The sequence below is a fragment of the Varanus komodoensis genome, unplaced genomic scaffold, assembly GCF_004798865.1.
Source record: "Varanus komodoensis strain SLA01 unplaced genomic scaffold, ASM479886v1 scaffold22, whole genome shotgun sequence".
Lineage (NCBI taxonomy): Eukaryota > Metazoa > Chordata > Lepidosauria > Squamata > Varanidae > Varanus > Varanus komodoensis.
The window spans coordinates 8,170,704-8,197,845 of record NW_025335606.1 but is presented as its reverse complement, the minus strand read 5'-3'; the positions used below and the strand labels follow the sequence as shown (position 1 = coordinate 8,197,845).

General features: G+C 46.1%; 1 protein-coding gene across 2 annotated transcripts in view; it reads right to left on the bottom strand.

Moving 5' to 3' along the window:
• Nucleotides 1-5,607: 5,607 nt before the first annotated feature.
• Nucleotides 5,608-27,142, bottom strand: part of SMAD4 (SMAD family member 4) — a 46,966-nt gene continuing 25,431 nt past the window's right edge. The window contains exons 6-12 of one of the 2 annotated variants that reach the window (XM_044431253.1): nucleotides 25,568-25,687; nucleotides 25,157-25,270; nucleotides 23,967-24,017; nucleotides 22,667-22,850; nucleotides 14,152-14,320; nucleotides 8,424-8,562; nucleotides 5,608-6,823 (exon numbers count right to left, since the gene is read on the bottom strand). In XM_044431253.1, coding sequence (XP_044287188.1) covers nucleotides 6,612-6,823; nucleotides 8,424-8,562; nucleotides 14,152-14,320; nucleotides 22,667-22,850; nucleotides 23,967-24,017; nucleotides 25,157-25,270; nucleotides 25,568-25,687 — 989 coding nt within the window. In that variant the 3' untranslated portion in view covers nucleotides 5,608-6,611. The remainder of the gene's footprint in view (nucleotides 6,824-8,423; nucleotides 8,563-14,151; nucleotides 14,321-22,666; nucleotides 22,851-23,966; nucleotides 24,018-25,156; nucleotides 25,271-25,567; nucleotides 25,688-27,142) is intronic. The other variant, XM_044431254.1, reaches the window with a different exon arrangement.

Here is a 27,142-nt window from a genome sequence, read left to right as displayed (position 1 = left end):
TGAACGTGAAGACCATGTCCCATCAGGGACCTCGGAAGGAGCGGCGGAGGGGACAAGCAGCAAGAGGATAGCCATCTTCAGATGCTGTCACATAAACAACACACATTCTCTTTGGCGCTGCAACTGACCCTCATTCTCTCCACATTCCAGAAGAGGGTCAAGATACCTCCTTCCAAGTTGGCTTTTTAGTCAGCAGGAACAGCCCGGGGCATGCTGGGGTGAGCTGTCCTGAGGCCCCATCCCAACCTGCTCAGAGTAGGAAGAGAGTGGAGCAGGCAGGTGGCCTCACAAAAGCTCACCCCAGAATGCCCTGCCTGCTCCTGCTGATGAGCTCCAAGACGCTTTGGCAGTTCTACCTCCGCCACTGCTCCAGGCAGCAAATCTGGTGGAGGTACTGGAGGCAGCCGTGGTGGTTACTCTGGCGGTGGTGGCATTTTCTCAGCTCCCACCTCGGCTGCAGCCCTACAGGAGATGCAGAAGATGGAGCAGAAGGGATGTGGGAGGTTCTTACTTTCGGTCCCTCTTCCTTCCTACCCAGTTACCCCATGCTCACTCTCGAAGGCCTGAAGGAAGAGCTCATAGTCGGCCTGGATCTACCCCAACTTCGACTTCTCCACTGCAGGTCGGGCTGCAGCTAAGGTAGCTGCCACCAAAGACACCAAGGAAACGCCACCACTGCTGCCAGAATAACCATTGCTGCCACCTCCAGATTTGCCACCTGGAGCAGCAGCAGCAGCAGCAGAACCACCAAAGTGTCTTTGTGCTCATCAGCAGGAGCACAGAGGCTCCCAGGCTGACCCGCTCTCTTCCTGAGCCTTAAGGAGTGAGCGGAATGGGTCGGTGGCCTGGGGAAAGCTCGCCACAATCATGCCACTGGTGGGCTTCAGACGGGGGGGGGGGGACTCCAAGGCCTCTGCAAGCTGCGAGTCACAGGTGGCTCCCGAGTCTCAGTTTGGCCACCCTTGTTCTAATCAAAGGGCAGGGCAGCTCTGCCTTCGGCCTATTGCACTACACACGCCCAGACCTGTTCCTACATATCCCAAAGCACAAAGCTCTCGCTCTCAGTGACTGAGCCCGGGGACAAGCATTTCAGCCCTTCAGAAAGGGGAGAAACTGCACAAGAGCTGAAAATTACACAATGATGGGTGGTGAGAGGAAACAGGTGCTGCTCAGGGAAGGAGCTGTGGTCATGGGCATCTAGAGAACCTCAGAGTACCAGAGCGGAAACATACGAGGGATGGCATTGGACGCTGAACATGAAGTCCGCCATCAAAATGTCCATGCCTTCTCTCTGCATTTCTTCCTACCCAATTCCTTGCAGGCACAGGGCTGTTTGTGAATATTTCCTACTGCAACTATACCGGAGGTTGGAAATGCCAGCCACCCTCAATCTTATTTTTTCAGGGTGAGGTTGCAGCTGTTTGAGAAAGGCTTGCCTGACAGACAGCCCTTGGGAGAGTGTACGGGGTAATTTCACTGGTGACTCACTTGTACTGGAAACAAAAGGGGGCCCCAAAAAGCAGTGATGGCATATTGCTTCTTTTTTGCTTCTGTGGCTGGTAAAAGGAGCTGATTCAGGAAGAGGAATGGATAACGGGAGATGTCGAAGTTGAAGATGGTGGGACCTCGAAAAGCACAATTCATTTCCTGCCCTCCAAGCATACATAGCACTGCCTTAAGGTCACAGTGACCCTCATTATCTTGCTCTTAAGCTGGAGCTCGGTTCTTAACAGAATCCTCAGCTCACATTTACATCACCGAGCTAGAAATATCTATACTGTATTGCATCGTGGCAGTAAACCTCTGTGACCAGTCGGCTGAGCTGGTGTGAGTTCACAGAATATCCAGCTGTTGAGCGAGTAAAGCAGTTGGCAATCCATCTGTTGCAAGGAAGGGACCCTTTTGGTTAGGCCAAGACCCAAACCTCTCTCAGAAGCAGGCTAGGGACGGAGGAGAGGCCTCGACTGACGGCTGCAAAGGCACAAGGAACCTCAAGGTAAGGAAACTGAAGGAAAGAGTGCAAACTAGGCAAAGGACTGAGAAAAAAATAGCTTTGGGGGAGGATACTTGGAGAATGAGGCAAGAAAGTATCGAGGTGGCAGGAAAGTGAGGCACAAGGGAGCTAATCAGAGCAGGGACTCTGAAGAAATGTCCCAGCCCTTCGGAGAAGGATGGGAAGAAATGCGGTTGCGGCTGGACAAGAGCCATGATGTCAGCGAGCAGTGGAGCCAAGTGCGTTGAAAAGCAGGGAACTGAAGGAACGGGGGACCGTGGAAATATGGGATGGAGGAAAGAAGTCCATGTGAACAAGAGAGTAGTCGGGGACTCCTAGCAAGAGGACGGGCAAAGCTGGTTCGAGAACTGATCATTCCAGACCAGAAAACTGGGGGGGGGGGGGAGTCTAAGGGCTAGAATTGTCACAATTTTACAAGCTGGGGCTTTATTCATCACTGCTGCCTTGTGACCCAGAAACATGAGGCTGGCAGAGGGGGCAAAAAGCTGTGTTGTGAAGCACAACCCCCCCACTCCTTTTATTTTGATTTATATGCTGCTACACCAGCTCATGTCTGGGCTCTTTGTGCAGCAATTTTAATAATCTTTTAGTAAGAGATTATTCAAATAGGCAATACCTTCCTCCCAGAAGCAGCCTCCAATGGTACAGTCCTAGAAAAGCATTGCCACTTGCTCCAACTAAATGCTTCATCTGGTCTGTAAAGAAACCATACTTTGGGCACCAGTAAGAGTTGAGAGATGAAAAATTCACTGTGGAAAGAAAATGAAACTGAATATGCCAAGTGCCAGTCACATCAATTTCAAAAAGCTTTGCTTGATTTTTGCTGTTCTTTCTCTCGTGCATGTTTCTGCTGTGTATCTTTGCGGACACTTGTTCCAATTTGAACCGAGCTGTTTGCATAGCCGGGTAAGGCCAATGTCAGCCTACTATTGGAAGAAGCTACCGAGGGAACTAACTAGATAGGAAAATGCCCCCCATGCTCCCAATTTGATCACGTCTTGCGTGAAGGGTCATGCTAGCTTATTGCCAAATAAAGACTTCTTTCTTCATTAACAAAGGGTGACGCGTGTGAGCCATTTCCTCTCAAAAGTGGAGCAGTGAGGACACCTAGTGGCTATTTCTATTTAAGGCACAGGTGTTACAAATAGTAAATAACTGATAGGTTGTAGTTAGTTTTCTCTCCTAGTAGATATAGACCAGAATCAGCCACTCCCAGATGTTTTAGTCACATTCCTGACCCACTTGGAGAATAATTTGATGGAAAGGTAGGCTATAGAACAACTGAACCGTAATAAACTAGTCTTGGTTAGGTAGGAACTTGGCTACCAGCCAGCTTTCCTGTGGCCATGGCACACCCAGCATTCATGCAGGCACCCACCGGGGACCGTGGCCATGCAAATGCTGCACAAGCTGCATCTTCCATACACGTGACTTCAAGCCTTTGTTTGCACTGCACGTGATATCGAGGAAGGTTGCCGGTTGTGCAGACACCTGCAAGCATTCATGGTCTTCCTCACACCTTGACTCACTTTCTAAGACAGGGTGAAGCACGAGAGAAGAGGGAGGGAGGCCCGGGAGCTTCATCACCAACACTACATATATGCCACAGTAAACAAGTTAAGTCATAAGAGGTGCCACGTGGCTGCTTCCACTTTATGCTGCAAAATGCTAACAACTCAAGCAAATCTTCCCGTCAATTTCCACATTAAGAACAGCATTTAAAATTACAACCATTCATACAAACAACTGAGATTCTCTAACAAGAAATACCTCAGTCCTCGTCCTGCAAAAGCCAATTAGTTAATACTATGGAACATTTCCTGTTTCATTACCAAATAGGTCGAAGTGGGACTATCCCCCACCACCCCCAAATCAGCATCTAATTTGCCTACTAGTTTACCATGCTTCAGGTTTTCTTTGACGCAATGAACACATTTTCCATAAGGAAATTTTGCTCTGTAACAGCATACGGCAAGCAATTAGATCACCACCCACACCCCTTCCCCACACAGCCTTTCTGTTGCAATGGAAATGGCATCTGTTCTGGAGGTACAGGAAAACCAGACGGGAACACAAGACTGCGTCCTCAGTGCAGAGCAGAGGAGAGCTATTTCTCAGCCTGTTTCACAACAGGAAAGGGCCATAGGTATGAGAGGCCTGTCAAAATCCCGCACCAGCATTCCACAAGAATACAGGCCAGTCTTCGAAAACAGAATTCAGCTTCATGAAAGTCCACACACAAGAGGGCCCAGCAAGGTAGGGGAGAAGCAAAAGGTTCTAAGCAGCATTTTTGGCAAGGCCAAGAAAATGACCGGAGGCAAAATTATACAGAAGAGGCAAATATGCACACCTGTTTCATTTCATTTCATTCCATCATTCCTAAAGGTTAAGTATCTAAATATGAAACAATGTTGGGTTTCTACTATATTATGTGCATGGCTCCCAGGTGGGGAAAAGTCATTCTTTAGGGTGGATTTTCACAAATGAGTGGATGTGTTGTACTCAAACCCCCATCCTCCCCAAGCCAAGCAAATCACTGACATATTTAAGGCATAGGAAGGCTGGGTGCTGTGCCCTGTTTGGTAAAGCACAGGCAATGCTGAGAACACAACTGACAGGGGAGCAGGATTGGTGGCACGTCCACACCACTCTCCAAGGCCAACCGTGGTTTCTGTGAAGAAAGCCAAGAGGGCCGGCCTGTCGCACCGTGCGCTGGCCTCACCTAGAAATCTCTGTTTGGCCACTTGGATGCAAGGTCTAAAAAGGCTCTGGTGTCCGTCCGTCCCCCCCACACCCCCCAGGTTATCAAGGGGCGACACTGGGGGATGGACGGACCTTGCTGCTCAACCTGCATCTCAGATGGGCAGTAAATAAAGGCAAACATTCCCTTTTGGGAATTGCAAAGGGTTGAATGCAACCCTGTGACAAAGCACAGCTGTATGTTTGAACCGGGCTGGCCAGGGAGATCCACCTTCGGAGTCAAGATGCAGCATGTGTAGCATGGATTTCTGTCAGGGCTGTAACTCTATTAAAGACGTTTTTTACTGACGATCTGCATGAACTTTGATTATTCAAATATATCTGCATACATTTGAGGAAAACACAGATTTTCGCCCTCTGGAGAGGCTTTCCTTGCTGTGGAGCAGGCAGGAGAGAGAGGGGAATGCCTCTACCAAGATACAGGCTGCCATGTGCCATTTTTATGAGTGCTGTATCATAAATAGCCAACCTTGTCAGAAAATGTGTTGCTTCACTGGTACGAAGCAGCTTTTGATATGCTAAAAACATTCTGACTCACTGTATGCTTCAGAAAAATTGAAGACAAGACTGAACAGGAAAGGCGGCTCCGGAAGCAGGTACATGGGGCACTGGCCATGACACGGTCCCGCCCGGTCACCACATTAGTGCGTCAACACAGAAGAGAAATGCGGCAGACGAGACGGAACTTGACACCTCAGGAGAATGCGCAGGAGACCCCATCCGAGTTCTTCCTGCAGCGTTTTCAGGAGCCCCCAACCCAAAAAGCCAGATGGAAGATTTGAAGTGTACGAAAATATCTTACCAAACTGAAGTGGATAGATTTGTATCATTGCTTTGCGAATTTTTTAATAGTTTTATTAACTAGAGAAAGCATAGGATCGCATCTGTCATACAGCCAATACATTTGCAACTTCTACTTGAAATTCTCTATACAAAGTCAATGCAAATAGATAATATTGTTGATGGCATAAAGAGCTTAAAATAACCAAGAGGTATAAAAACAAGTTTGCCACCTTGCCCTGAGTAGAAATTTTGAAGGATACAAAAATCTGGATTCTCGGTGATGCAACTGTCGACTTGGTTATGGCATGCCAGCTTTAGTAACACATACATTCATGCAACCTCAACTGCCCAAGCTTCTATGGTTCAAATCAACTGGGAATACTGACTGAAGGTATGTTCCTGCCATGAGGCATTTATCACATAAGCAACTGGCAGTTCTCTTTGCTGAGCATTTCGTGCTGCATGTAAGTTTCTCCTCAGCTTTACAACCCAGCTGCATTCCATGTAAAAACGTGTACGCAAGTGTTTCACCTACAAGGATCTCCCGATGAGATGTGCCCTTGTGCCACAGGGGAGAAGTGCTAGAATCCTCCCTTCAGAATAATCAACATGATTTTGCTCATTTGGGGTGGATTCGACTAAGGATAGGCTGAATAACTGCATAAGTGGAGCCCCACCTCCAGGCTCCCCGAAATGCATAGGGTTGCTCAGGGAGACAGTGTCCATGCCTCCATGAAAATCCAAGGGAAGCTCGACAGAGCTATGTGAGCCTTCCAAGGAGGAGAAGACATAGCAGTAATTACACCAAGACCACAATCAAAAGTTTGCTTGCTGGTGTCAGCTTCCTGCAACTACAGAACCAAGTCTGAAGGTGTAAAACTTACTAAAAAGTTCGACATCTTTCTGCTGAGAGCAAGGTGGCAAAGACATTTTCTCTTTAAAACCTGGTTAAGAGATTAAGCAGAGAGGAAGTAAAATATATCTTCCAGTAATAAACAAAATGGTATTTTACAATCCACCATCCTCACTCTTGAACAGCTACAGCAGCAAGGCCTCAGTCCAGCGGCTGGGGATCTGCAATGGGCATGGTATGCAGTACTTCATCCAGGAGCTGGAGGGCACGATGCAGATGGATTTCAATCCAGCAAGGTGTCTCTTTAATGCTCTGTCTTGGGTAATCGGGTCCCCAGCCTTTGACAAAACTCATTCTGAGGATGCACAAGCGCCGAAGGTCATCCACACCAATCCCAGCAGCAGCCGACAAACCTGAAAAAGTAGAGAACCACAGTAGGTGCTTCTTACCTTTAAGAGTCAGACTCCCATTTGCTGACGACAAACCATCCTTGAGCAGCCTGTGCGCTCCAGCCTCCACCAACAATGTTTGCCATTGGTACTTCTAGAGCTAACCAAATATCCCTTTTAAAATGCCTTTCCTGAAGTCAGCAGAATGCTTGCTGGCACTTACAAATGTTCTTGGAAAGCTTATACCAGGGACAATAAACCCCTGGTCTACAGGCCTAATAAAGCTTGCAGGGGTTCCTCAGACCTATTCCTTCCCATCCACAGCCCAGAGAGAGCTGCTCTTACCTGTAATCAACAACTGACTGGAGATAAGAGCTTTTCCCTGCTTATACTTACTTCTGTGTAGACATCCTTCCTACTATAAAGTGACAGTGATGAAATGAGGGGCTGGATTTCTCAGCACCATCTATTTCTCTATGGGGCCCCACCTACAATAGTATTATTTAATCAATCGATAGACTATTTGACTTTGACCTGGTTCATACTTAACTACAATCCACCAGATTAAAAACCACGGGTATTGTCATGCATAAGTGGGGGCAAGTGAGTGTACTACTGCATATCTACTTCTACCTGACAACCTACAGTTGGCTCTTTCACAGGGCGTGGCCAATACACCATGGAAATCTAGCCACTGGGCTGTTTAGGGGCTAAAAAAACTCCGCAATTAACCTATGGTTTAATGGATATGCTAGTTGTGAAGTGCAAATAGGTCCTACATATATCTTAAAAATGATCTTAAAGAAAAATCCAGCCCCAAAGAGATTCTCCAAAATGGAACCTGACCCTCAGGCCAAAAACAATTCCCTACCCCTCGATTTATCTGAGTCCTATATTCAGGAAGCACTTCAAAGAGAATTCCTGGCATACTAGACTTCAGCATTCAAGCTTCTTTCATCATATTTCAGTTAGAAATCCTAATTATGCTTTTCAACCCCCCAATCTGACCTGCAGAATTTTTTAAAGCATCTTCCAGCTAGAAAATGTAATCCAGTTTTAAAAAGCAGCAGATACAGTGGCTTCATCTGAACTGCTGCTTCTGCCTTCCTGCGTCAAAATGTTTAAGAATTGCACCTTCTGAATTCCAATGGGAAACAAATTCTGTAAATTCTCTCACACTCAACACCTACCAACTTCACCACAAGGGCATATTCAGTTGAAGCGGGATGAAACAACTTCTCTGATGAAAAAGAGGAAGATGTACAGTGACTCCAGTCAGACAACACTCAAAAACATGGCAAAGTATGACTGAATTGTCAGCTGGCAACACCGAATTCTGAAGCAATGGTTTGAAGTGGATTTGCAAGCTGTGGTGTGCACCACGCTGGAACTTATATACCATAACTCTACCTCCAGAGAACGATACGCCTGAACACAGGTGCACTGCGTGGCGATCAAATGGAGTATGAAAGCAAATAAGCTACTGTAAACCATGGTTTGCACATATACTTGGAAACTGAGCTGAGATGTTTCAATGAATTTCATGCTTCCCTGCCCCAGAGTGTTGTTGACTATTTTAAAAAGTGCAAGCAGCTGCAGATGATCTATTTTATGCCTCACTTACTGATGGCGGGAGCGATTCCCCCCACAGATCCTGGTCCAGGGATGTTTCCTGCAACTGCGGCAGCCTGAGCAGCAGCTGCAGCCTGAGCGGTAGCTGCCTGCTGCTGCATCTGACGGTGACACTGGCGTAAATCAAACACCTGAAACAGAACCAGCATTTATCGCACATATCCAGTAGCCTAGAAAAGAACACCTGCCAAAACAGGAACAAAACTACAACAAAAACCAATGGAATCCCCCGTCACCTTGGGCTCCCACCATGGGCAGACAAAGAGCTCTGAAAATGAAGGTGTGACCCCACAACTTACAGGACATTTGAGCAACTTATAGTGCACGCCCATGCAAGCTTACTCAGAAGTAAGTGGCACCTTGTTCCATGGGGTTCACTTTCTAGTGTAAATTCTACTTGTAAATTCACTAACATGCACACTGCAGGTGTGTCATGAGCGGAGCTGGCTGGAGCCAGGGGGTCAGACTAGATGGCCCAGGAGGCCCCTTCTGACTCTCTCTGTTTCTAGTGTGTGTGTGGGACCACAGTCTGTTTATTTCTAGAGCATACTGCTATTTTGCCATTCCCTCTACTTTTTCAGCCCCTTTTAAAGTCCAAATGTCATTGGTGGTGTAAATTGTATAAAACACCACAGGGCTGTGCCTGTTCTGAGGATGAATAGAATGACCAGGAAACAAGCAGGAGCCCCTCAAAAGTCTACACTGCAGTGGTGACTGCCGCAAGGAATGGCTGTTGTTTGCAGACTCCTGCTCTGAGTTAGGGCTCACTTTTGTGGGTGGCTGCAAGCTATGCAGGTAAACGGTCTAACAAGCCTATGCAAACTAAACTGGAGCGAGCACCCCTAAAATTCTAGGACTTAATTGTAAGTAAAGGAACAACACCTGGCAGGAGACCGCGCCCGCGCCCGAGAACCGCACCGCGCCCAAAGACCGCGCCGCGCACGCGCCCAAAGACCGCGCCGCGCACGCGCCCGAAGACCGCGCCGCGCACGCGCCCGAAGACCGCGCGAAGACTGCGCCGCGCCGCCGACTCCGCCGCTACCTGACTGCCCTGCCACGCCCCTGCACACGTGGCAGGCATGCCCGGACGGGGTGGGGCGTCGGGCGGCCCGCGGCTACAAAGCACCAGCAGCGGCCGGGGCCGGCGGCCAAAGGGCGTCGGCCAAAGGGCGGTTTGCCGCCGTTTGGGGGGGCTGTTCGGGGGGGGGCTAGGCTGGCCAGGGGACTTGCTCTTTTGTTGTGGCAGTCCCTTCTGTTGAACGGCCAATTTTAAATGTTTTATAATTTTAAAGTGTTTTAACTTGTTTTTATGGAGTCGTCCCTGGCCATGTTGCCGCCTGAGTTTCCTGGGGAGCGCACTGGCGCCGCCATTGGTGTGGTGATGGGCAATGGACGTAATAGCGGTGGGGGCTTAACGTGTCTGCATAGAAGAAGGAGGGACAGATGGCTGACACCTGTCCCTACTTCTGGTTTTGCTCCCAGCCAGAAGGTGCCAGGGAGTCTTGTCAGTCGCCCCTCGGGCCTGACGGTGCTGTTGTTTAATGCCAGGTCGGCCAATAACAAATCTGCCCTCATCCATGACTTGATTGTGGATGAGGGGGCCGACCTGGCCTGTATAACGGAGACCTGGGCGGGAGAGGGGGGGGATGTTGCCCTCTCTCAATTGTGCCCGCCCGGGTATATGGTCCAGCACTGTTCACGGCCGGAGGGGAGGGGAGGGGGGGTCGCTTTGGTTTACCGGGCCTCCATCACTCTCACGGGACTTCCTGTCCCTTCGAGACCAGGGCTGGAGTGTCTCTACTTGGTGTTGGGCGACCGAGACAGATTGGGGATTCTGTTGGTGTACCGTGCACCCTTCTGCCCAACAGTCTCCCTGCCTGAGCTGACGGAAACGGTCTCGGACCTGGTGTTGAGGACCCCCAGGATGCTGGTCCTGGGGGACTTCAATATCCATGCCGAGGCTAGTTTGACCGGGGCGGCTCAGGACTTCATGGCTTCCATGACGGCCATGGGGCTGTCTCAACATGTCACCGGCCCGACCCATGAACGTGGACACACTCTGGACCTGGTTTTCTCGACGGGGCAGGAAGAGGGTGGTCTGAGGGTGAGGAATTTATGCTTGACTCCCCTGTCATGGTCAGATCACTTCCTAGTGAGGTTTGTGCTCGAGAGCGACATCTCCCTCTGCAAGGGTGCAGACCCGATTGTGTGGGTCCGCCCCCGGAGCCGGATGGATCCAGAAGGATTCCTGAAGGCTCTGGGGGAGTTTCCGGCTGACAAGACGGGTGCTCCTGTCGAGGCTCTGGTTGAACTGTGGAATGGGGAGATGACCAGGGCTGTAGACACGATCGCTCCTAAGCGTCCTCTCCCATCGGGCAGAGCCCGCTCTTCCCCTTGGTACACTCCAGAATTGAGGGCAATGAAGCAGGTTGGGAGACGTCTAGAGCGTAGGTGGAGGAAATCACGTGATGAATCTGACCGAACACACTTAAGAGCCCACTATCGGGCCTATGCTGTGGCGGTGAGGGCGGCGAAAAAGAGACACTTCTCCGCTTCCATTGCCTCCTCACAATGCCGTCCGGCGGAGCTCTTTCGAGTGGTGCAAGGCCTGGTTCACCCAGGGCCAAAGGAAGAGCTGATTCCACCCTCAAAGGCCCGCTGTGACGACTTTGCCGAGCATTTTAGGGAGAAAATCGCTCAGATTCATCACGAGCTGGATTCCACTATTGATTCAGAGGTTTTAAGGGAGACACCAACGCTACCGTCTGGTCCAGAATTATTGGATGAATTTCAGTTATTGCGGCCCGATGATGTGGACAAGGTGCTTGGACGAGTACGTCCTACCACTTGCCTTCTGGACCCTTGCCCGTCTTGGTTAATAAAGGATTCCAAGCACGGGATTGGAACCTGGATCTTGGAAGTGGTTAACGCTTCTCTGAGGGAGGGTCGGGTGCCTGCTCCTTTAAAGGAGGCGGTAGTCCGACCGGTCCTGAAGAAGGCGTCACTGGATCCAGGGATGGCCGCTAACTATAGACCAGTGGCCAACATCCCGTTTCTGGGCAAGGTGTTAGAGCGAGTGGTGGCGGGACAACTCCAAGCACTCTTGGATGAAACTGATTATCTGGACCCATTTCAGTCCGGCTTCAGACCCGGGTATGGTACTGAATCTGCCTTGGTCGCCCTGTACGATGACCTGTGCAGGGAGAAGGACAGGGGGAGTGCGTCCCTGTTGGTTCTCCTGGACCTCTCAGCGGCTTTCGATACCATCGACCATGGTATCCTTCTGGATAGGCTGGCGGGATTGGGGGTCGGAGGCACCGCTTTGCGGTGGTTCCGCTCCTATCTCAACGACCGATTCCAGAAGGTGGTGTTGGGGGACTATGGCTCTGCGCCATGGCAGCTTTGCCATGGGGTACCGCAGGGTTCCATTTTGTCCCCTTTACTGTTCAATATCTACATGAAACCGCTGGGAGAGGTCATCAGGAGGTGTGGGCTGCGGACCCATCAGTATGCTGATGATACCCAGCTCTACCTCTCGTTTTCCACCAATCCAGGTGAGGCAGTGGCTGTACTGAACCGGTGCCTGGCCGAGGTAATGGGCTGGATGAGGGCCAATAAACTGAAGCTCAATCCAGACAAGACGGAGGTCCTGTTGGTTGGCGGTTCGGGCTTCGGAGAAGGTGACCTGAACCTTGTCCTGAATGGGGTTGCACTCCCTCCTAGGGACAAGGTCCGCAGCTTGGGAGTGCTCCTCGACCCGGAGCTTTCACTTGAAGCTCAGGTGACAACAGCGGCGAGGAGCGCTTTCCTCCAGCTTCGGCTGATTCATCAGCTGCGCCCCTACCTGGAGTACGACTGCCTTGCAACAGTGACTCATGCACTGGTGACTTCCCGTCTTGACTTCTGTAACGCGCTCTACGTGGGGCTACCCTTGAAGACGGTCCGGATACTTCAATTGGTTCAGAATAGAGCTGCCAGGCTGCTGACGGGGACTGGACGTTATGTTCACATGACACCAGTTCTCCGTCAGCTTCACTGGCTCCCCATTGAAGTCCGGGCCCAATTCAAGGTGTTGGTAATGACCTATAAAGCCCTAAACGGCTTGGGTCCTGGTTACCTGAAGGAGCGCTTACATCCATATTTGCCCAGTCGCCCCCTGAGATCGGCGGGAGAGGCCCTTCTCCGGGAGCCCTCCGTGAGAGAAATTAGGAGGGTGGCTACTCGGAGAAGGGCTTTCTCAGCGGTGGCGCCTAAGTTATGGAATGCGCTCCCCAGAGAGGTCCGCCTGGCGCCGTCGTTATTTGTTTTTCGGTGCCAGGCTAAGACCTTTTTATTTAAGCAACATTTTAAATGCTAAATACAATTGAATTTTATCTGGCCAGGGCGGCTTATTTTATAATGTGAGTTTTAATTAAGATTATTTTATATGGATTTTAACTTGTTTTATCTATGTTGTAAGCCGCCCCGAGGCTTCGGCGAATGGGGCGGCATAAAAATGTTTTAATAATAAATAAATAAATAAATAAATAAAGATGTATAGGTTTGTGCACAGAATTGTGTTGTGTGTTTAAGTAAAAAATGCTGGGATTACCACATGGAGCAGAGGCCACAGACCAGACTGCTTCAGCTGAACAGCAGCCACAGAACTCCAGGCTAAACTTTCTAGGAGACTGCTGGGCCCCATTTGGCAAACTGATTTTATAAAAAATTCTTTCAAGACTCGTTGACATTTGCAAGAGTCTTTGTCATTTGTGACTATTTCAGAACTGGCACCAGAAACTGGATACAATTCTACCTTAGTTCCTCAACGCCATATAAAAATGGACTCTTCTGTCACCCTTATCCAATCAATTCTCATTTCTCTGTAAAGCTGAATCTAGCACAGAAAGCTACCTACAGCATTAACCAGAGTTAATGTGTGCCAATTTATTTTCCAGTATTTATCCTGAGCATAAAGTTTTCAAGATCTGGCCACAAAGTAGACACAGCACTGACTTCAGGAGCAAAAGACTATAACCAAGCTAATAATGGTGGCTTCTATGGGAAGGCACAGAGACAGCTTAGGGCCCAAATTAGCTGAAACTATTTTTCTGTGAGAGAATTTTTATGAATGGCTGAGCGTGAATCGAAGTAGGGTACAAATGCTGATTGAAGCACAGGCCCCAGCAGATCGGAAGCTGCCTGGAGGAGGTGGACCACAGTAAGGAGGCATCCAACACAATCTCATTTCTGATCTGTCCCATGGCCCTCAGACACTGTACCAGGATTGCTCTGCTCCAAGTGGTTTATCCTCAAGTACCCAATTTTTCCTCAAGAATATTTTTGCTCTAAGTCTGATAACAATTTTGGAGCCACTGCTTGAAATATTAGCCTACAAAGAGAATGAACAGTACAATTTTTGCCTCTGATGATTCCCCAAAGAATCAGCTCCCCTTCCCTCCCTGTTTTCATATGCAAGTACTTTAATTTCTTCTGTAGGCTATGCTGAGAAAGAACAAACTCCTTTCACTATTAGTTATAGCAGCAAAGACGATTAAATCATTTCTTCTAACAGTTAAACTTGCCAGGGAAAGCCTCTAAAAACATCTCTGTATCTATATATGCTGTCAGTACACATTTATGTTTTTAAACTGTTCATTTGCTAAGTTTGACTAAGCTGCCAAATGATCCATCTGTGTCTTTCAAGATGCCTGTTTAACACAATACATATTCACACAAACCTTTATATATGCACTTGGATAAATTTTGTGAACTGCATCGCCTGGCGCACGTCCTGCTTCTCGGTCTAGATAGTAACTCTGAACAAAAACTGCATGGTCACTAAGACACCGAACCCAGACGTCCCCTTCACCTTTGCACTCCAGCTGCACACCTTTCCCTATATGCAACCTGGGGAAAAGACAAAACAAGAATATTCCAAGCGACTCAGTACGAGGAGGAAACACTCACGAACGACACAGCCCACAGCACTCAGACGTTCTCCACCTGGCCCTCTGCAGCACCACCCACCTTCTTGCTGCAGCCCAGCTGACCAGCTGCCAGTTGGGCAGTGGGAACAGCATGCTGTTCCAGCGCAGCAACTCAGATCACCGTGCCCCCTCCAAATAAACCCTAGCGGTTCCCCCACTGCTGATCATTTTCACTTCCCTGCCCCTACTGATCCCACTCCCCCATCTCAGCAGGTGGGGCAGCTTTTACCACTGTGAGCTGAGATAGAGGGGGCGATGCAAGTGTGTGGATGCCCGCGTACAGCTCCTGATGCACACCCAGGAAGCGTGAACATTGCCCAGCTGACTTACAGAAGACATTCTGGGACAGAGGGAGCTTCTCCTCCCCCACTTTCAATAAGATCTCTCTGTGCTACTTATTTCAGCTGCTGTGCTCAAAACGTCATCTTGTCAAGGACAGCACAGGCCCCTGGGAAACTCCACTCTGGAGAATTCACAGTTTTGAACAGTGGTCCCCAATGCTGTTAATGCTTCTGGGAACTTAAGTTTGCTAGTGGCCGAGTTTAAGTACACTGAATGTGCTTAATGCTTCAATTTAAAAAAATCTGTGCTTGAGTTCCTTGGAAGGAAAAAAAGATGGATACAAGTTGATTCTTATATAAAAGATAAGTATAAAAGTATAAAAGCTTCTTATTATTTATTTCTATACCACTGAACAGTGAAAACTCTCAGGTGTTTTACAACAGTCCACAAAAGCAATCCAGTAAAATGCCATACAATCTTATCAAAAATACCAAGACTTTAAATGAAAAATTAAGAGCTGCTAAAACTACATACACTGAAGAAGAGCCCTGTAAAAGACTTCTGGGGTAGGTAATCCCTCGAAGTTCTTAGCTATCCCATTATATAAGCCTCAGCATAAATGGCCATCTTAACTTAGTGCCAAAAAGACAATGAGGTTCCCAGCAGGTGGGTCTTGGTAGGGCAGCCACTCAACAGATGGAGCCACCACACGTTCTCCCCTCTCGTTGCTGCAAGCCTCCTTCAAGGAATGTAACTGGAGGGAGGCCATGAATGTTGAGCGTACTACCCAGGCTCCATCAAGCAGTGTACTCCTAAGCCAAGTAATTCTTTTTACGGGTTAAGCCCAGCACCTTGAACTTCAAAGCATACAGGCGGGGCAGCTGACCTGCCCTCAACCTCACCGGGCTGTTGTAAGGATAAGACTGATAAGAGGACCAGCACTATTTAAGCCAGGGGTCTCAAACTCGTGGCCCGTGGGCCAATTGCCGGGACGGGCGGGGCACAGGGGAGGGGCCCTGCGGCCTTCAAAGCGCCAGTGGCGCCCGGGCCGGCCTCCGGGAGCAACGCAGGATGAGCGGCCCACCACCACCGCGGTGGTGGAATGCTTGATGCGGCCCAGCCTCACCCAGACTCTACTTCCAGCAGCCCCCAGGTAAGTTGAGTTTGAGACCCCTGATTTAAGCCAGTTGAGTTCGGGGGGGGGGCACTATAAATGTAATAAATAAATGTAATCTTGAATGTTTAGCCTTACATGTCTTATAGTGGTCTTATATGTTCCCTGACTGAAATGGATCCAGATAAACATTCTCAGTTCTGGAGTGGAAATCACCTGCTAAAGAACCTTGTGCAGAAAAGGAGCATTTGCTACCACCCTAAAGTTATTAAGACCTTCCAGATCAAGGGAGGATTTTCTTCAGGAGTTTCTGTCAGCTGGCATGAGATTGCTCCCTCTTGCAAGGAGGCCTTACTCACCTCCCTGGACCAACCAGTTGTTCCTTCCTTGCTGGCTTTCAAAGCCAGTAGGGGCAAGAATCTAATACAGATGTGGTTGCACCATCCTGGCCAAGCACTCTTTCAACATCTTCGAGCTGTACCAACTGAAAATAATCCAGTAAAACTGGAAGCAAGCTCACTCAACTGCTTTAACTCTAGAGTCCTAAAGGCAGTGGGTGAAGGATATCTTTTCATGGAAGTGCTTAGCAAATGTATCAAATGGATATAAAATGTGCTTGGAGCCAGCATGTAAGAGGCCCCAGACAACCCTAAAAAGCTCCAATGAGGACTGAATGGAGACAGTGAGCTGTTATCTCTTTGCCACCCTTAATGGCCCTGGTTTGGAAGGGATTGTCCCCTAAGGGACAGGGTGCATAGCCTGGAAGTACTCCTTGACCCAGAGTTAACTCTGGAATTCCAGGTGACTGCCATGGCAAGGAGCACTTCCCATCAGTTTCGGCTGGTCCATCAACATCTGGATGGGCAGAGCCTAGCAACAGAAATCCATGTTTTGGTAACCTCCCAAATGAATTAGTCTAGCATGTTCTACATATACTTCAGTTAACGTGCTCTACATATACGGAACAGAGCTGCAAGATTTCTCACTAGGACTGGCATAAGTGATCATATCACAGCAGTCCTATATCATCTTCATTGGTTACCAAATGAAGTCCAGGCCCAATTTAAGGTGTGAACTTGTAATTACTCCCACATGAGTAAGTAGGTAGTTTACTGTATTATGCCATAGGCCATTATAAATTGACAGAGCCATGAGATACAATTTAACAAAGGGGAAGCTTAAAAGTGATAGGCCATCGAAATTAAAACTAGAATAGTTAAAAAAAGATAAAAGGTAAAACTGGACCAGTCATGCATCAAGAAACTAACCCCTATGAAACCTCCCTAGAACTTACCTTCTTAGCTGCAAAGGCAAAGAGAGAGACTCTGTATGACACATGTGCATCCAAGTCTGATAACAGAAATACTATTTCCTCAAGATCAGGCCATGCATTTCTAGCAGATAAAATGCCAGTCAAAATGTGTCTCTTGGCTCTCTATATAGAGAGCAATAGATAATGTAATGAGGAAGGTTCTCCACTTTAAGGGATCCACAGATACAGACATAGTGCTCCACTGCAATTTGAGAATATTGGCCAAACAGGAGAGCTGTATGGTCAAAAAGGATTGTTCTTAAATAATTTATACCAAGGGGAGATGTTAACTTTGACATATAAAGGCTTGAACAGTTTAGGCCCCCGGTATTTGAAGGATCATCTCCTTCCATATGCAGATGCCCGAACTCTTAAGATTTTCCAATGGAATTCCTTCTTCAGGAGCCCTCTTTGAAGGAGGCTGGAAGAGTGACTACCCAGGGAACGGCCTTTTCTGTGGTAGCACCCCAGCTTTGGAATCTGCTTTCCAGAGATGTGCGCCTGGCACTGTTTTATTCTTTTCAGTGTCGGGTCAAAACCTTTTTATATACCCACTATTTAAAGGGCTGATTATTTTATCATAGAGTTGGAATTCTTTTATTATATATGTTATATATGATAGCCATATTTTAATGTGCTCTTAAGCTCTGGTTGTAAGCTGCCTTGAGATCTGCCTGGATAAAGACAGGATAGACATGTTTTTAATGATAATGATAATGATAATAATAATATATGCTTGACTGTAGGCACACACCACAGTTTGACTGCTCCACTAGATTTCCTCCATCTGCACTCAAGGTTTCTCTTATGTTCTCTGGTTGCTCTCAGCACTGAGGTATACCACTAAATAGAGACGCTCTGCATCAGAGAGGCTGTTCAGGAGGGATTTGCTCAACTGCACTGGTCATATGTGCACTGCACAGCTCCACCAGGGCTTCTAAATGCACACGCCTGAGCAGCTGGAAAACCTCCCGGTGCCCTCTGGAAGCCATATGGATGCACTGGACTCTGGGAACAGACCTTCTTAATAGGTCACCCACCACTGCAGAGGGGAAAGGCAACCAGCAATCTGACTCTTAGCAGGCCCTGATGGCCATGACAAAGGGGCCAGATCAGAGCCCCCCACCCTAAGAACATCATCCTCATAACGAAGTCTGACATGTGCTCTGCTACATGTCTTGAATTTTATGCTGTTTTTATTTTATCTGTACGGTGCTTTGTTCTTTTCATGAACTGCCATTTCACCCAGAAAACTTCAGCTATCTGTATTTCAGAAATGAAGTAAGTAACAACTCTCCACTCCAAATAAGATTTGTTTTAGGTAATCTACAAGCTCTTTATGGCAGCAGCAAAACACCTAAACTGAACCTAACACTAACATTATGGGAGGAGAGTTCAGCAGGAAAACAAATCAGTAATTTCATTCAGGAGTGTTTTTATGCCCATGTCCTTGCTTGCCCCTCTGAAAACTTTCAAGTGATGAGACAAAGAATAGGTTTGAGTATCACCATGACATCCCTTGGAAGGAAAATGATGGGATACAAATATAATAAATAAATGAAGGTTAAAAGTCAAAGAAAAATGCCAAGGGGAGGAAGACCTTGTCTAAGCTGAAGTTCATCTAGTTTGGGGACTGCCCCTATGCTTGATCAGACATGTACAGCTTATACAGTTCCTTTATTCCCACAGCTCAGGAGCTTTCCTTGCTTATGGACAAACCCCTAGAGCCATAAAAATCACAGTTTGGAGTTATTTGCTCAACTCTGAAGTGTGATTACTGGAACAATAATAAGCAGACTAAAAGCATCAGGAGACTTTTGTTCTCAATTTTCTCTCACCTAATAAATTTTCCAAAAGCTGCTTAGTATATCTATGTGCAGAATCTTGTGTTCTGGTCCACAATAGTGAGGAACAATTGGTGGAGGTGATGTGTATAAATGTGTATGTTATAGATAATCATGAACTCTGGCAATATCACCACATAAAATATAGGCATACTTTTAAAGGATATGCAGTGAAGCTGGATGGATTACAGAAACATTCAGAGACAAAACATTCTTCTTCTAATCTGTTTAGACATAAACCACAGGAAGGCAACAATAAATTTATATAAATCCTGCAAATGTATGACACCTACCCTTCCCTCACAGCTCAATTCAGGGCCTTAATAGTAAGCAGCACAGTGTTATTTTGCCTTCAGTGGGATAAATCTGCCCATGCCCAGGCCCCGGCAAGTTGTGACATCACGTAAAAGAGAGCAGAACTTCCCACAGCAGTATCTGTGCAAATGGAAAGGTGAATGGAGGAGCAATTCCCAACATGCCATTGAACTCTTTTACTGTGAGAAGCAAGAAAAACCATCATCTCTGGAAAACTGCGTAAGTTTTCCACGTATCTAAGTGTATCCAATAATGAGACTATCATATAATGAGAAGATGGTCTTTCGAGAAAGCCCACTTGTATGTGGTTCTGCACTGGTCTATCCTAGAGCCATACTGCCCATGTTCCACAGCAGTCCTACTAACAGGCAGCTTCTGTGGATTCCACAGAATGTATCCACTCCAATCTGATATGGGATGGTACTGTTTCAATGCTGGAAACAGCCTTACCCTCAGAAGTTTTGTTGACAGTTCTTGCATGCATGATTGGTGCAAACAATAGGGTAAAAGAAGGAAAAGAGAGGCACCAAACCATCAATGACAAGGGAGAAACTTCTACGGGACACTACCGATGTTTTATTAAGGCCACTGTGTGTCAAGTGCAAGACTCTTCTGTATCCTTCTATATCGACTCAGAAGGCTGCCCCTAGTGAACCGGAGTCATGACAAAATGTCTAATGAATTGTAAAGGCTTCCTCTCACAAAGGATAGCATGTCAAGAGTGCAGAAGGGGGAACCAAGAACTTCCTTACTGCTTAGGAGTATTCTGCTGAGGTACTGAGATACTTATTTAAGCAAGACCTAAATTGTTCAAAGATTGGTAGCTGAAAGCAAGAACTGGCTTTGTAGAGAATGAGCTTCCCTTAAGAACATTAGAAGAGCCCTGCCGGATCAGAGCAAGGGTCCATCTTGTTCAGCACTCTGGTCACACAGTGGCCAAGCAATGAGGAAAATATGGGTGCTAAGTTCCCAGAAACTATCAGGACCAGTAGCCATCAATATTCCTCTCCTCCATAAATTTATCAACCCCCCTTTTAAAGCTGCCCAAATCGTCCCCATCACTGCATCTTGTGGAAATAAATTCCATCATCTAACATTGTGCTGTGTGAAGCACTTTCTCTCATGTGTCCTGAATCACCCATAAATCAGCTTCATGGGATGACCTGTAACTGCAGGCATCATGAGAGAAGGAAAAAATGTTTCCCCATCCACTTTCTCCAAACCAACACCTCTATATGTCTCCCATTATTTGCCTTTTTTCTAAGCTAAACAATCTCGGCTGTTGCAACCATTTCTCATAGCAGAGTTGCTCAGAGATCTTTTCATCATTTCGGATGCCCCTTTCTGCACTTTTTTCCAAATTCAAAATATCCTTTAAGTGTGGCAAACAGAAATGTACACAATATTTTAAGTGCAGCCATGCCATAGATTTTCGCAAGAGTAGTACTGACGCTGGCAGCTTTATTTTCAAAGCATTTCCCAATTACGCCTTATATGGAGTTTGCCTTTTTCACATACTAAACTGACATTTTCACTGAGCTCTCTACCACAACGCCATGATCTCTTACTTTGTCAATCACTGCCAACACACATCCCATCTGCTTATACTTAGAGCTGGCATTTTTTGCCCCATCGTGCATTACTTATCTTCAGCAGACCTCACTTTTTGAAACTGCAACTGGGTGTCTGGCCTAATCAATATAATTAACAGGATTGGACAGAAAACATCCTAACTACCAAACAAGTTCAGAATTTTAATTAAAGTCAGAGGCAGACAGAATTACTTGGAATTATTTTAGTTCTGTCTAATTTTTATTCCTTCTGGTACTGCCAGGAAATGAGTTATGTCAGCAGGAAGTGTCCCTGTGGTCCTTTCTCTGCTGTTACTCTAAAGCCTTAAGTGTGGTGATTAACTATAACAACAAATACTTTCAAATCAGTGCTGCTCTGACACATCAAACCATTGTGCACTATCTGTGCAGCCCTTTCCCCAAGAGCATCGCTTGGTATTATGTGACCAGCAGCTATCAAAATTTTAATTGCTTTTAAAAATGCCTCCTGAATTAACAGCGTAAAAGTGTACTGATGACAGATCATCCACAAGAGTAGTTCTCATATCCCCTAAGTTATCACATAAATGGTGTAATTATGATGACAGAAATGGCAGGATGGAATAGGGGCTGGTTTTGAAACTGTCTACCAGTTCATTTTTATATCAACTACCAAGATTCTGATGTCAAGTGAAGATATTTCTGTTCTCCCTGGGATTTCAAGTTCTGCATATATATATATATATTAGAGAGAGAAGGCGTGGGCAACCGCAGGAGGTCCAGGGGCCACTTTCACACAGCCCAAGCACCCCACCCCACAGGCTGCACCAGGGATAAAAGGAAATAAAAAGAAAACTGTTGGTTTGCCATAACACAAACAGCAAACTGATTCACAGCACTCAGTAGCACTAAAAAGGGTAGATTTAGCTTGTTTGACATTTCAAGAGCTCTGGTTCTGACTTCAGGCTGCTAAAATGGGCAAATTTCATTTGAAAACATAGCTTGTTTTAGTTATTTTCAAGGCACAGCAGAAGCCAATGTTGCTCTCTTTGATACAAGAAGCTGGTTTTATGCCATAAGGGAAGCACATCCTGGTTTCTGCTATCAGCTACAGGACTGAGCCCCCGAGAGGCTGCACTCCCTATTCACCAAGAGTATCAGCAAACCAAAAATGCGAACCAACACAGCCTATCCATTGGCCACAGAAGGAGTAGTTGCAAGGAGCTTGTTTTGCCTCCCTGCCAGAAAGAACACTTGGTTCCAACTGGCATTTGTCCTGGGATTGCAAAAGTAATGGGAGCATATGCTTGGCCCTACCCATCAGCCAAAAGAGCAAGAACCACCAATTACTACCTAAGCAAGACCACCACCTGCAAGAGAAGATCCACTTCCATTTAAATCTCCATTTACAGCTCACCACCTTGTGCTGGTCTTCAAAAACAGATCTCCCTCATGGTCCTTCTCCTGCCGCTCCCCTTCCCTTGCATGTCCCATTTTTTTAATTTATAAGCCCGCTGGACAGAGCCTGTCTCTTTACTGATGTGAACCTCTTTGTGTAAAAACTGAAATAAAGGCAGCACATTCCTGGGCTTCTTAGATAGTTTTGTATTGCTTTTTGTAGATCCATCTGGTATTTCTAATGGCAGGGTGAACATTTATAAGCAAACACAGAAATACAAACAATGAACCTGAGGAGATGCAGACTCTTGACTTTCTAGCATGTCTAAAAATGTAATGAAGGAGAATGTAATGTCCAAGGGAGGTAGAAGTTATATATAGACATTAAAAACCTACTATGAGCACAAAGTCAAAGTCAGGACCTTATTTTTCCAGAACCCACAAAACATACCTTGCTCTCTCAATGGCTTCTGTTCTATGAACATTGGACAGCTGACCAAGGCAAAAGCGGTCACCACCTGAAGGGTCCACATATCCATCAACAGTAACAATTGGACAGCTTGAAGGGACTTTGAATGTTTCACCAACTTGCACATCCATCTCAAAATAGGCAATCGAGCACCAGTACTCTGGAGCTGAAGATTGGGGGGGGGTGAAGGAAGCAAGAACTTAATGGAAAACACCAGAAGAACAAGCACCAAAGAATGAGTACAGGAAACTGATTTTTAAACTGGAGTTGCTCAAGCTTCTGCAAGTCTCCTCATGATGTGTTCTTGAAAACAGTGTGCTTTCAGCTCTGCCGAAGCTTTTGTTATTCCTCTCCCCCCACCCACCCTGCTTCTCTATCCCCTTCAGCTACCTCCTCTTCTTGCCATAAGTGCAGTGAGTAGAGGAATCAGTAGAGTCCTCCTATCTGAAGCAGAGTAGGAGATAAGGACTTTGAATAAACAAGGGTAATTTGAGGCAATAAAGCACACAGAGAGAATTAGCTTTTTCCTCCCCAGCTGCAGTGATTCTAAGAAAATCCCAGTCATGCAGGACAATTAGGCTTTTTAAAAAATCCACTGGTGTCAATGGAGGCTGCTGAAAGCCCAGTTGCCCGACAGAAGGGGAGATTTTCAGAGTCACAGTGTGTGAGGAGGGGATGGATAACCCTTCTCTCCCTTGCAGAGCTGTCCTGCTCAGCACTGCTCCAGACTTCTAAAAAGCCCAACTGCTGCCGTAGGCAGGCAACAGCAGCCAAGATGGGCCACAACCCCATTTCTGGCTTTAACGGCTTTTTCAAGGTCCTTGAAAAACATGGTGCTATGTTTTTAAAAGACTGTTCACACATCATATGAGCAAGGACTTTAAAGAGGGCAGAAAATACCATTCAATGTGAGAACAGAACAGCCATTTAAGTATGTTCATTAATATGCTTGCTTGGCACTAGCATCTTTTTAGCACCAGATGAAGGCATTTTCCCAAACTCTGGGACATCAATTTGCTGTGGGCTGCTTTCCTAGTGTACATTTTAGGCTGTGAGGAGGGGAAGTTTTTGTATATTGTAGATGAACAGATTTCTCTTTGCACTGTGTTTAAATTACATTTTATGATGGCTCTTATTATTTGCATTATTGTGCCAAATATAATTTATATGGGTCTAGTTTGTTCTGTTATATTAATTTCTAATGTCCATATTTGTATAAGTTGTTTTGAAACAGCTTAAATGCATAAATTAAACAACCGCAATAACAAGTAACAGCACTTACCCGGGTGATTTGATATAGGAGGTTGGAATGCAAGTTCATTATGAACTGGCCCTTTAAAATAAAGTAAAATGAAATTTTAAAAATCATGATGTTTATCCACTGCTATTACAATGTTTGCATTCTTAAAACTCAAGTTAGGCTAAGAATTGGCTTTAACTGGCTTTAATTTTGTAAACCATTTTGAGATTTTATAATCAGATTTTATAATATAATTTTGCACTGCCTAACATTTATTATAAAATCTGATTTCATAAAATCAGGATGGTTTACATAAATGCATTACATTACATAATTGAGTGTCTTTGCTTTATGTCCACTCCAGCCTTTACAGATAAACTCAAGAGTCCTTATGAAGACTGCCCAAAAACATAAGGCAGCAAGAGCTTGTGAAGTAGTATCCTAACCACTATTCAAAGAGTCATTTCTAAAACAATCTGCAGCTTCCAAAAAAGAAAAATAAGGAATGGGCAAGCATACCTAGTAGAACCACTGGGCTCCTACAAGCATTGTATCTGTATTGCACCCTTCCTCTGAAGAGCTCAGAACATACTACGTTCAGTTGAAATATTTCCTAGCCCAGTGATGGCAAACCTTTTAGAGACCGAGTGCCCAAACTGCAACCCAAAACCCACTTATTTACTGCAAAGTGTCAACACTGCAATAAAACCTGAATACTGAGGTTTTAGTTTAGAAAAAACAACTCATGTATTAACATCTTTTGTCTTAAAAGAAAAACACAATAACAAAGCTTTCAATGATACAAACATATATATCCTTGGCAGCGCACTGACCGGCCATGTGAAAGCTCAGACGAGTCGCAGCTAATGAGTTGTGGCTCATGATGTCATCACCTGACACCGCTACTTTCTGAGCATGCGCATGGCCCCTATGTGTGCTGTTCTCTGATGCTCAACTGCTAGGCCAATGCTGGGGCGACTTGGCTTGCATGCCAACAGAGAGGGCTCTGCGTGTCCGCTGCCCCACAAGTGCCATAGGTTCGCCACCACTGTCCTAGCCTGTGGAAAAGGCTGGGGAAGCAGGCAGTAATTTGCTCAAGACCAACCAGGGAGCTCCACAGCTGAACAAGTATTTAAGATCCGATTTCCCTAGTGCAATGTTCTATCTGCTACCATGGTGGCTTTTCTGCAGCCACTGCATTACTATCAGCGTGGCATGACAAAGGTGCTTACAGTAATGTCCAGGATGGGGCATAGGCGGGTGATGTTGAAGGTGTCCATTCTGATGGTGTGGGATGGTAGGTGTATAGGCTGCAGGTCGATTCCCAGTCCAAGTTGTTGTGCTGTCTTAAAAATAGAACAGAAAGGCCTGACAAACCTGATTTACATGGAATATTCTCTACTTCTTTAAAAAAGAAAAAAGACAAGTACCCCCAAACTCTAATACAGAACAGAAAACATCTTAAAACAACATGTTTGTTTGAGCAAAGTCTTTTATGAATGCCAATGACATGGACAGTGCCCACAGAAGCTCACTCCAAAGCACATGCATTAGCCTTTAAGGTACCACAGGAGCCTCTGTTGCTTCTGCTACAAGAGACCAACATGCTTACCCCATGGAAATAAACACAGTCGTTCACTTACTGTGGTGGTAAGTAGCTGGCTGAGCTGTAAAGCCATTCTGCTGTGTCCCTGGCTGAGGCCCTGAAGCAATCTGTAAAAGTCCATCACTGTGGCTACCTGGCAACATACTGGTGGGCTGACCTGGCAAAATGCACAACATTTCATAGCTGCTTTAAAAAAAATGAATGACCACTTTGTTGGAAGAATGAAGCATCTCAACTCTGCAGCCTGTGTGGGAGGACAGAGCTCTATTTTTTAAGACTACTATGAATTTGGCACAGTCATAAAACCACAAAATGAAAATAGCAGCCAGTTTCATTAATAAAATGGCCACTTAATGCTAAGTAACTTATAAATGGAATTTCCTTGTATATTCAGAACCTGCAACATGCAAGAAATAAACTGGTGCAAAATACTGCAAACTATGTTGTAACTGGGCCAAGAGAATTCCAGCCCACTGACTGACTAGAATAGACGGCTGTGGATCAAGCCAGATCAGTGCAAAGGGCTAGCAGAAGAGTGGTCTACTTTTGCTCCCACACAGCTTGTTTTGGCACCCTATGTAACTCAGTGGGTCTTGTTTGCTCCCTGTTCTTTTGATTGGATTGTACCTAAAGACAACAAAAACACTACTTGGCAATTAGAGCCAGAGACGTATGAACTTATTTTCTTGGCCTAGGAAGTTGTTTTATGACAGATTTAAAAGGCCTTAGAATTTACCTCTTCATACTCTTAATTTCTACCAGCCAGCCTTTTCCAACTGTTGTGCAGGCAATCCCATTAGAGTGAACAAACCATTAATGGCTTTAAAGCCCACTAACAAACTACTAAAGTATCACTTAAGTCCTCTAACTTCTGCATTTATTTCAGGGAACTGCACACACTTCCAACAATCTTTCTAGCCCTATGCAGGTGTTCTGGATCTCAAAAAGGCAAACCTGTGACATGAGGGAGCACAGTAGGTCTGCCCCTTCGTCCTCACTGCATTTATCGCTCCTGACTCACGGAGAGCAGCTGCCTGAAGAGGAAAGTATCTTTCCCTCATGCGGTCTCTCCGCAGAAGTCCCAATAACTATTTCAGGGTGTTCTGACTTACAAGCATCCGCAGATAGACCCTCTCCTCTTCAGACAGTTGCCCTTTATAAGTACAGGGCAATGGATGCAAAGGGGGAGAGGTGTGGGGCTCCCTCTTTTCATGTATTTGCTTTATTCAGGTGCTGAACACCACAACAGGATTCTGTGCCATGAGACTGACTTCAAAAAAATGGAGGAAGATGAACCTCGGGATGTGGAAGTGTGCAGCCAATACTACATTCCATATGTGCGTAAACAAAACTGAAGAGGCATTCAATATACAGAGCCACAGCCATTTCTGAGCTTTTGTCACTTTTCCTTTGCATTTTCAGATTTAGACTTCAGTAGAGCTTTGCAATAATCCCATCATTTGCACAATAGTGAGACTCAAATCACAACAGCATTCATTATCTGCCTTATTGCTCAGCTTAATGGTTATTTGGAAAATATGCTTCATATAATTTCCCGCAAACCTCTCCACCTTTCTCCACAAACCTCTTAAAGATCTTATATCTAGTTGTA